Source organism: Thunnus thynnus, chromosome 6, assembly GCF_963924715.1.
Source record: "Thunnus thynnus chromosome 6, fThuThy2.1, whole genome shotgun sequence".
Taxonomy (NCBI): Eukaryota; Metazoa; Chordata; class Actinopteri; order Scombriformes; family Scombridae; genus Thunnus; species Thunnus thynnus.
Window position 1 is genome coordinate 35,122,994 of NC_089522.1, and position 10,888 is coordinate 35,133,881.

At 35.7% G+C, this 10,888-nt stretch overlaps 2 protein-coding genes across 3 annotated transcripts in view; both read left to right on the forward strand.

Moving 5' to 3' along the window:
- On the forward strand, window positions 1-4,534 carry LOC137185294 (C-type mannose receptor 2-like). The gene is made up of 5 exons (XM_067593641.1): window positions 1-97; window positions 313-503; window positions 1,494-1,713; window positions 2,450-2,788; window positions 4,437-4,534. The coding sequence occupies exons 1-5, from the start codon at window positions 58-60 to the stop codon at window positions 4,532-4,534; spliced, it is 888 nt and encodes a 295-aa protein (XP_067449742.1). The 5' UTR covers window positions 1-57.
- A 4,764-nt stretch (window positions 4,535-9,298) lies between these two features.
- Window positions 9,299-10,888, forward strand: part of ccdc135 (coiled-coil domain containing 135) — a 15,392-nt gene continuing 13,802 nt past the window's right edge. For both annotated transcript variants that reach the window (XM_067593548.1, XM_067593549.1), the window contains exons 1-2: window positions 9,299-9,386; window positions 9,948-10,063. In XM_067593548.1, the coding sequence (XP_067449649.1) occupies window positions 9,315-9,386; window positions 9,948-10,063 (188 nt within the window). In that variant the 5' untranslated portion in view covers window positions 9,299-9,314. The remainder of the gene's footprint in view (window positions 9,387-9,947; window positions 10,064-10,888) is intronic.

A 10,888-nucleotide genomic window follows, 5' to 3' on the forward strand; every position in this document is an offset into this window, starting at 1 on the left:
CTACAACTGCATATCAACGGTCACAGACTAAAAGAGAGAAGCAGAAAGAAACAGACGATGATGGAGAAAGTTCTTCTCAGCATCACAGCTGCATCAGGCAAGTGTTTTTTTATATATGTATATTTATATTTATATATTCATATATATATGAAATGCAAAATGATAGTTTATGTTTTTTTATGTTCATCACATCCATATTGGAAGTTCACATCCATAATTTTTACTGCCAAAAACAATGACACACATGAATACACTGAAATGAAAAGTCAATTTTAGGCCAGATCTAATCATTGTGCATGTCTGTCATCACAGTGCTGTGTGCCGTCTCATCATACGCTCAATGTCAGTACCACTTTGTTTATGAGCCAAAGACCATGACTGAAGCGCAGAGTTACTGCAGAGACAATTACACTGACCTGGCCACGATAGACAACATGGAGGATGTGACGATCCTGAACAACATGGCAGATTTAAGCAAAATGGTCTACCCGGAATACAGCTATGTGAATTCACTTTTCTCTACTATCTACTCTGTCTCTCTTTCATTTACATTTTTGACAATGACAGTATGAAGGTGAGAGGTGTGACTGTCACACACGCTGAGCTGCTGCTTTAGTACATTTTCTTCAGGCTGTGATGAACATTTTAGTACAAATGTTCCACTTTCTCAGTAAATATGGCCCAATGAGTTTGTTTTTAAGTGGGGCTTTATGTGGGAGCAATATTAAAAAGCAAAATGTGCAATATATGTATAAATATCAGGAAATTGGACAACAAAGATACAATATTTACAAAAATGTTTTTAATTTCATATTATAATAATATGAAAAAGAATAAGAATAATACATTTTGTCATAAAGCTCCTTTCATGCACAAAATGCAGCTCAAAGTTCTTGACAAGTTGAAATGGAAAAGAGCAGACAATTTAAACAAAGAAGAATTTAAAGTTTAATTTAAAAATTAAATAAAATAAAAACAATGATAATAAATATGTATAAATAGTTCCAGTCAATAGAAACCCGGTACTGTGTAACAATAATTATCATCACTTTCACCACATTATTATTTTAATAATTGTAATAACTATAATATTATTATGTACCATTAAATTACTGAATTACTAGCACGATCAAGTAAAAGTGTATCAGTTACTTTAGGTAAAATCTCCTCTTAAAGTCAGAGTGTGAATGGAAATTTTATGCAAAAGTATTGATCAGCTTTAAAGGACGGGTTCACAATTTTTTATAACTGTCTTAAAACATCAGTCAGGAGCGACAGTATAGATTTTGGCCTCCATCATTTCCATTGAAAGCACATTTGAAGGATCTTTTAATAGCCAGTATGAACAGGAGGAATGATTACAGCGAGGAAAACCTCTTTCACTGTTCATATGGACTCCTGACTGCTGGTTTAACACACTGGAAACTTTGTGAATCATCCTATAAGCTGAACAAGGACAAATGCTGTATAACACAATAAAATCTTGCTTTCAGCGAGCCTGGATAGGACTGTACGATGATGTGAACAGCTGGAGGTGGTCGCTGTCAGACAGACATTTCTACAAACTCGGGGAGGCTGAGTTCAGAAAATGGTACCCTGGGCAACCAGCCAACTATCTCAGTGCAGAATACTGCACACAGATGTATGATGATGGACAATGGAACGATGAGGATTGTACCAATTCCTTTCGTGCAGTCTGCTCTGATGTCAGAGGTGAGAGTTTTAACTAATGGTTTGTTCTTCTGAAGTTACTCTTCAGTTTCCTACAGATTTGGGCCTAAATAGTCACTTACATAAAAAGCACATAAATGTGAGTCCTGTGTTCAATTCAAGGTGTGAAGTTGAGTCATGAAGCCAGTTTATATGAAGCCTGTTGACCCATTCAGCTCCACCATTAACACAAGTTTATCCCACATCACTGCCTCAGTCGAAAGGGGTAAGAAAAGGAGGCAAAGTGGCTCTGATGTGTCTTTATGGATGAATGTGTGCTTGCATGTTCATATGTATGCAGCTCCATACTGAGATTTATCATTCAAAAATAGTAATAAACACAATCATCACCTCGAAATTGTACTTGTACAGTACTTAAGTGAATATATTTAGTTACTTTCCACCACTGGATATATACAGAACATCTAAAGAGTGAAGTGTAGACATGTGAAGAGGCTGTTAAAAATACTCATTAATATTTCTTAAGATGTCAGTGTCTTTAATTATTATTTTAATGAATGCATTCTTTTATTGAGGTGGTTCTCAGTGGATTTATAATGACACAGAAACCGCTACAGAAACTGGCATTATTCATTATTCACTAATGTAAGTAACAGACAGGAAACAGGGGTAGTAAGAGGGGAACGACATGCAACAAATGTCTGTAGCTGTAGGCTACCAAGACCCGGGAAAACTGTATGTCACTTCTACACAGTTTTTCACTGTGGTCTATTTTCAGGGTCAAATGTGACATTTGTCCTCATCAACACTATCATGACATGGAATGAGGCCCAGAACCACTGCAGAGAGCACTACACAGACCTGGCCAGTGTGAGAAATGAAGAAGAGAACCAGAAGGTGAAGGATCTGATACCTGCAGGACAAAAAGTCTGGATCGGCCTCTTCAGAGACTCCTGGAAGTGGTTTGATGGAAGCAACTCCTCCTTTAGGTACTGGTCTCCATCACAACCTGATAACAATTGGAAGAAAGAGTATTGTGTGGCAGCAGACTTTGGCCGTTCTGGACAATGGGAGGACTGGAACTGTGGTGTGAAGAGAGCATTTGTTTGCTACAAAGGTAAGCCATGATTCAGTTAGCCTTTAAAGGATGATTCACAATGTTTCCAGTGTGTCTTAAACCAGCAGTCAGGAGTCCATATGACCAGTGAAAGAGGTTTTCCTCGCTGTAATCATTCCTCCTGTTCATACTGACTATAAAAGATCCTTCAAATGTGCTTTCAATGTAAGTGATGGAGGCCAAAATCCACAGTGTGTCAACATTTAAAAGTCTCTGTGAAGCTTCTATTCAGCTTCAGCAGTCTGAGTTAGTCATATCAAGTGGATATCTGACACATTTACAGTCTTTTTAGCATCAAATTCCCTCTTTGTGTTTCCTCAGACAGTGTTTCCCTGTCGAGCTGCAGGTGGAAGTATAGTAACAAAAAGAGGAACTTTGGCACTAAAAAGACTGTAACGTTGAAAGATATCTACTTGATTTGACTCATTTGGATGCTGAAGCTTCATATTAGCTTCAGATAAACTTTGAAATACATTTTTGCACAGAAGGAGGACTGTGGATTTTGTCCCCCATCACTTCCATTGTAAGTGCATATGAAGGGATCTTCTAATGGTCAGTATGAACAGTCAAGTCAAGTCAATTTATTTATTAAGCATATTTAAAAACAACAGAAGTTGGCCCAATTGCTTTACACAGACTGAGAAATACAATCAAATGTAAACACAGAAAAATTAATAGTGTAGAATAAAATAAATTAAAAAAAAACCTAAAAACACAACAACATTGCACAGAGGACGAATCACTAATAGAGAGAACAAATAATATAAAAACAGAGCGTAACTATTCATATCTACATGATAACTATTAACAGGCTGAAGAAAAGAGATGGGTCTTCCAACAGGTTTTAAAAATATCAGTTGAGTGGGAGGATCTAATAATGAGCAGCAAACTGTTGCACAGTTTAAGGTCGACAATGGAAAATATCCGATCAGCTCTGAATTTTAACTGTCGGTGTGGAATGACAAACAGTGATTGGTCGGCAGATCTGAGGGGATCAGGAATTCAGAAAGATAAGCTGGAGTCTGTCCATGCAGTGCTTTAAAAACAAATAAAGAATGTTAAAATCAATTCTGCATTTTACTGGTAACCAATGAAGAGAGGTCAGTGCAGGAGGAGATAAAAGCATCTACCATGGTCTCTAAATCCTTAACAGACAGAAATGATTTTAGTTTTATAAGTGATCTAAGATGGAAGAAGCTGCTGCTGACAACGGACTTCATTTGTTCATCATATTTTAAACCAGAATCAAAGATAATGCTGAGATTTCTTGAGTGGAAGTTAACGTTCAGTTTTAGAGACACAAGAGTATTTACTGAGGTTTTGCAAAAGTCTGAAAATTAGGGCCTCAGTTTTATCCTGGTTTAGCTGCAGGAAGCTTTTTGCCATCCAGGATTTTACATCCTCAATGCAGCTCAGCAGGAGTTAAAACAGCTCGGATCAGCAGGACTGAGGGGGAGGTACAGCTGGGTGTCATCTGCATAGCAATGGTAAGAGATATATTACTTTTTCTATAAATAGACCCCAGAGGAAGTATGTAAATGGAAAATAGAATAGGGCCTAATATGGAACCTTGTGGTACTCCACATGTGATAGATGAAGAGGAAGAGGACACATTATTAATTTTAATAGATGCTGATCTGTCCTGGAGGTAGGAGGCAAACCACAGAAGGGCCCCTGAATGCCAACAACATACTGAAGGCGGTCCAAGAGGACGGAGTGGTCAACTGTGCCGAAGGCAGCAGATAGATCTAAAACAATTAAAAGAGTGTGATTTCCTGAGTCTAGGGACAGGAGCGAATCATTTGTCACCCTCAGGAGAGCAGACTCTGTGCTATGATGCTGTGAATCCCTCAGTTTGAGTCTTGAGCCACTTGAGAGAGACATACTCTTTTGGAATTGCTTTCTATCGCCAGAGTGTAAGAAGCTCTGTCAACTGTTGCTAAAAGAATACAACCAACCACTTTTAGGATAAATAAAGATATTTATTAGTAACTAAAATCTGGAGTATACATGATGAAGCATAAGATAATAATAATAATAATAATAATAATAATAATAATAATAATACCTATAAATAATCAAATATATATATAATAATGAAAATTATTCAGCAAGAGTGAGTCGAAGTGTTTGACTTGAGGCTAACGTATTGCAATGCTAAGGGGAAGCTAATTCAACTTCAGTAAAGAAATTATATTTTAATTATAATGGTATTCGACATCAACCCTTGATCACAAAGCCACATTATGCCTTAGTGTTGAAGACAGAAGTTATCTCAGGGCACGTTCCACATAGAGCAGGTCTACACTGAACTCTTTAATTTACAGAGACCCAACATTAACCCATGAGCAGCACTTTGTGACAGCAGCAAGGAAAGAAAACTCCCCTTTAACGGGAAGAAACCTCAAGCAGAACCGGACTCTAGGTGGACGCCATCTGCCTTGACCGGTTGGGTTGAGACAGAAAGAAGGAGGGAGGGAGAGAGACACAAAGAAGCATAATAACAACAACAATAATAATAACACTGATAATAATAATAGAGATGTGACTAATAATTATCATAACAATAATAGCAGGAGAAGATGTCGAGGCAGGACACCCACAGGACAACGCCACCATCCCTGCAACATCCCTGCAGCCATGGACCACAACTCAGACTCCAGATTTTCCTTCAAGACAAGAAAGCACAAAAACTCTGATTTTTATGCAGTTTATATGTTGGTATGAAAAATGTGTCAATAAAACAACACTCAGAAGACAAAGTGAGCTGATGAAGCCTGTTTGTTTTTCAAAGCGCCTGCTTCAAAGCACGTGGTGCGAGTGAGTCTGAAGAAGAACTCCGCTCTGGATCTGAATGACCCTGCTGTGATGGAGAACATCTTGAAGCAGGTAGATCATGTTTGATCTCTTTAAAACATTTATGTGTCATCATTACTGAAAGCAGACTAGAGTCAAAAGAAGAAAGAATAAATCATCTGAAGTTAAACTGTAATAAATATGAATATTAAAGTGTGAAGCAGGTTGTTTCTAAAACAGAGATTCCAGATGAGGAAAATGTAACTGAACAAGAGCTTTTAGTGAAAAGTTTTCTCTGTGAACAGTGATGGAAAGTAACTAAGTACATTTACTCAAGTACTGTACTGTAGTACAGTTTTGAGGTACTTGTACTTTACTTGAGTATTTCCATGTGATGCTATTTTCTACATTTCAGAGGGAAATATTGTACTTTCTACTCCACTACATTTATTTGACAGCTTTAGTTACTTTTCAGATGAAGATTTGACACAATGGATAATATAACAAGCTTTTAAAATACAACACATTGTTAAAGATGAAACCAGTGGTTTCCAACCTTTTTGTCTTTTGACGTCTTACAAAAAGCAGTGTGTAGTCGGGGTCACATTTCACATGTCTATGAGTTGTTAACAGCTCCACCAAATAGTGATTTTTCCCTCTAAACTTCTCACATGCTTTCATTTCAATAAATGTTCAAATGATCCAATATTTCAGCAAAAATCAAAGATTAGAGAAAAAGTCCAAAAACTGAAAACAGATTTGTGTATCAGAACTTTGTTTTTTCTTCTTTCCTCTCCCATTAATCATCTCACCACCCCTCAGATTTATCTGCTGACCCTTTGGAGGGGCCCGACCCCTAGGTTGGGAACCACTGGACTAAACTAGCTAACTGTATATAAAGTAGTGTAAACTAGCTCCACCTCCAGCAGCTACAACAGTAACATGCTGCTCTAACACTGATGCTTCACTATTAATAATCTAATGATGTCATATATAATAATATATCAGTCAGAGGGACCAAACCACTACTTTTACTGCAATACTTTAACTACATCAAGCTCATAATACTTATGTACTTTTACTGCAATACTTTAACTACATCAAGCTCATAATACTTATGTACTTTTACTGCAATACTTTAACTACATCAAGCTCATAATACTTATGTACTTTTACTGCAATACTTTAACTACATCAAGCTCATAATACTTATGTACTTTTACTGCAATACTTTAACTACATCAAGCTCATAATACTTATGTACTTTCACTGCAATACTTTAACTACATCAAGCTCATAATACTTATGTACTTTTACTGCAATACTTTAACTACATCAAGCTCATAATACTTATGTACTTTTACTGCAATACTTTAACTACATCAAGCTCATAATACTTATGTACTTTTACTGCAATACTTTAACTACATCAAGCTCATAATACTTATGTACTTTTACTGTAGTAGGTTTTTCATGCAGGACTTTTACTTGTAATGGAGTATTTTGACACTGCTGTATTTTTACTTCAGTAAAGGGTCTGAGTACTCCTTCCACCACTGTCTGTGACTGATATTCAGGACAGTAAATGTTTTTGTATCTCAGCTCAAACAGAGGCTAAAGCAGAAGGGGGTGAATGGAGACGTCAAACTGAGCTGGAGGAAGCAGTCCGATGGAAAAGTCTTCCACAAGGTCGAGAAGAAGACAAAGAAAGATGAGTTTTAATGTTGTGTAGAAGTTGGTCCGTCTATTTCCATGAAAGATTTTTTCCTTCATCCTTTAAAAGTGTAAAATATATTTTCTTGTGGTCTTTAAATTATACAAATAATGATCATACTGTATGTATTTTTATGCTGTCACCTTATTAGAAATTATTTTATTGGTTAGTGCATAAAATAGTTATAGTTTCTGGACAACAATGCAGGAATAAGATATACCAGGCTTTGATACACACACAATACTTGTTAGTAGATCAGTTCATTGTTGGTTTGGATCCAAACATGAGATTTGTTGACAAGAAGAAAAATATAGAAAGTTGCCAGAATGATCCTTTAAAGGTTTGATCTGCACACAAAGACATTCACATATATACAAACACACTTTTACCTGCATATACTCAGCTGTGCATGAATTTTATTAAACAGATAGCAAGCAATAAACATTCACAAACAGATCTCATAAAATCTTAGAGACGAGATAAACAGAATTACATTAAATAAAAATATTATGTTGATACTACAAAATAAAAAGAAAGAAGAAGAAGAGGAAAGAAATATTATTTACTGTACATATTTCTTTTCTCTTCTTATAACCATCATTTCTCACTCCAGTTGTCCAACAGTCACCACTTTACTGGGAAGTTACTGATATGTGTGTTTAAGATGTTTTTTAAAAAGATGACGAGTGAATTCCACAAAACATTAAAAACCTTATTTAAATGAGAATTTAACCACATTACTGGAACATAAAGGAAGATGAAGATGTTAAGACTCTATAGTAGAATATAAATGAATGAGTAGGACAAGTCTGTAATAAATTAGTAGGAATGATGTTGAATTATGAAGTTAATACATTTTCAGTTTATGTCAGAAAGGTGAAGATTCTACTTTATGTTTATTATTGAGGTCACAGTGGGTGGTGGTGTACTGGAGTATGTTAGATTGCACTGGTGTTCCTAATAAAATGCTCGCTGAGTGTATATAACTGTAAGAATGATCATCTTTTAAATTGTTCCATAAGTGATTAAAACAAGACAATCAATGTCAAAGTGTGTGTCAGCCTGGTTCAGAACAGCAGCTGCAGGTGTTTTCTTGATACTATCACAAGAGATCATCAAAGTCAGACATTTTCAAATCTTCACATGTTGTAGGCACTTTAATGATCAGCAATTCACAAATTATTTATAAGCTATTTCTAAAATACAAAATGTTTGTTCAAACAATTGAAATGGAACAGTTTTTTCACTAAAGTAGATATTTGAAAGATGAATCATTTTAATTAATATTTCTGTCAATAGACTGAAGATATTTTGATTATTACATTTTCTCTTTTCTCTATTGTATCTTTGAATTTATTAATATTCATACCAACATTTACATCAATGAAAATGTTCAATAATTGAGGAGTGAAGCTTTATTAATGTAATGGATATATTATTGCCTTGAAGTTAATAAAGATCAGTAACTGCAGATTGTGGTCAGTAGTTGTCTGTGGATGTGGTCAAACAAAATTGACCACAATTGACATAAACTGTTACTGTAATAAGTACTTTTACCTTAATACTTTAAGTACATTTTGCTGATAATACTTAGGCCATATAATTTTATGTATGGTAGGTTTTTCATGCAGGACTTTTACTTGTAACGGAGTATTTTTACATTAAGGATGTAAATACTTCTTCCACCACTGCTAAAAATATATATACACATAAAAGTCATATTGAATAACTTTGCTCCATGGAGCTTGTAATGCAGACAGCCTTATGCTCTATATGATGATGTGTTCAGTGACCTGTTAGCCTCACAAAACCGAGATTAACTTTCTAGACGACATTTTAGTGGAGCTGTACACGTGACTGACAGCTGTCTCCGTGATTCTAACGATGATCTACAACCCGTAATGCCACATTTAAGCAGCTTGGACAAAGCAGCGTTTTTGTGGTTTTTAAAAGTTACGTTATCTGCGAGAGCCCGTGAAGGCAACGCGTGTGACGTCACCGTGTCTTGCTGTTGCCATGGACACGGAGGCGCCACAACGCTCTGAGTTTCAGCTCATTAAAGAAGAACAGACTCTAACAGTAAGACTGGTCAGTAACACTTTGAACTGTTGAATGTTTTAATAGAGTTCAATCATTCATTTAATGACGTAACGCCGTATTGTAACGTAACTGTTAACGTAGTTAGTTTAACGTTAGCTTAGCTCAACGTCCAGAATTTCCAGTGATTAACGTTAGCTGGTAAAATATAATTAACGCTTATTAGCACCAAACATAGAAAGATTACACGTTGCTTAACTGTCTCAGTTTTTATTTTAAAGCTTTGCGCACTTTACGGTTTCAAACATGATTATTCTATATTTTAAACTTGTATTAATTCAAAAATAAATGATTACAGCAACCCTCCCTGGATTATAAAATGGACCAACAGCCAGTGGAGGGATGCCAGAGCTGCTGTGATGTGATGTTGTCTGTTAAAACCTGTTAATATGTTATTACATGATGGTATTATGCAAATTCTCTACAGCTGACAGTTATCAGTCATCATGAGCTAACAACACGTGTTTCTGACTGTTTGTCCTGTGTGTATCCATACGACAACAAGTGTTTCAACCTGTGGACTGATAGACAGATTTATTAGTGTTGTAACAGATGGAGACCGGGCTAGAGTCACACAATGAGGAGCAACGTACAAGTGGAGAGACCCAGGAGGAGGAACAGGAGGAGATTCTCAGTAACGTCCATGTTTCAGCTCCTCAGGATCTCCTGTGAGTAGAGCTGCAACGATTAGTCGATTAATTGATTAGTTGCCAACTATTAAATTCATCTGCAACTATTATGAGAATTGATTAATTGTTCAAATCCTCTGATTCCAGCTTCGTAAATATTTTCTTTAGTCTCTGTGACATAAACTGAACATCTTTGAGTCGGGGACAAAAAAAGACATTTGAGGATGCCATCTTGGACTTTGGGGAAACACTGATCAATGTTTTTCACTTAATTGGTTTGTGATTAAAACTCAGTTTTTAGGGTTCTGTAGCACTTCATGTCTACTGATGGATGCAAGAGAAAGAAAGGAGGAAGCACATTAAGTCACCATTTGAGAGCATGAATCAGAAGTTTAAGGGCAAAAATTATTGAGTCAAGGAAACCAGTTAAGTTATTGGAAGGTATGATGGGGTATACTGGCATCACTAAGCAATTATTTGAGAAAATTATTTGTAGAGCTGCAAATATAATCTGCCAGTTATTTGTGGATTAATCATTAATTAGTTAATCAATGGGACTCATTCAGATCATTTGTTTTGTCCAGTTTAATATCGTTAAGGACAAATAAAATCAAAGTCATGCAATTTGTTTCATTTTTGTCTTTAAAAAAATGATCAAAGCAATTAATTATCAAAATTGTTTGCTGATTATTTTTCTGTCAACTAATCAATTCATCAACTAATTGTTTCAGGTCTAATTTGAAGAAACTAATTTAACGCCATAATTTTGGAAAAAAAATCTTACCACATGACATCTTCAATCTCTGTAAAGACCAAACATGAAATATTATTCTTTATAGGCCAATTCTAAATAGCTAAAACTCT

Coding starts and splice junctions, on each gene's coding strand:
- LOC137185294 (XM_067593641.1), top strand. CDS start 58: ATGATGGAGAAAGTTCTTCTCAGCATCACAGCTGCATCAG. Junction 504..1,493: donor TCTACCCGGAATACAGCTAT/GTGAATTCACTT, acceptor TCTTGCTTTCAG/CGAGCCTGGATAGGACTGTA. Junction 1,714..2,449: donor AGTCTGCTCTGATGTCAGAG/GTGAGAGTTTTA, acceptor GTCTATTTTCAG/GGTCAAATGTGACATTTGTC.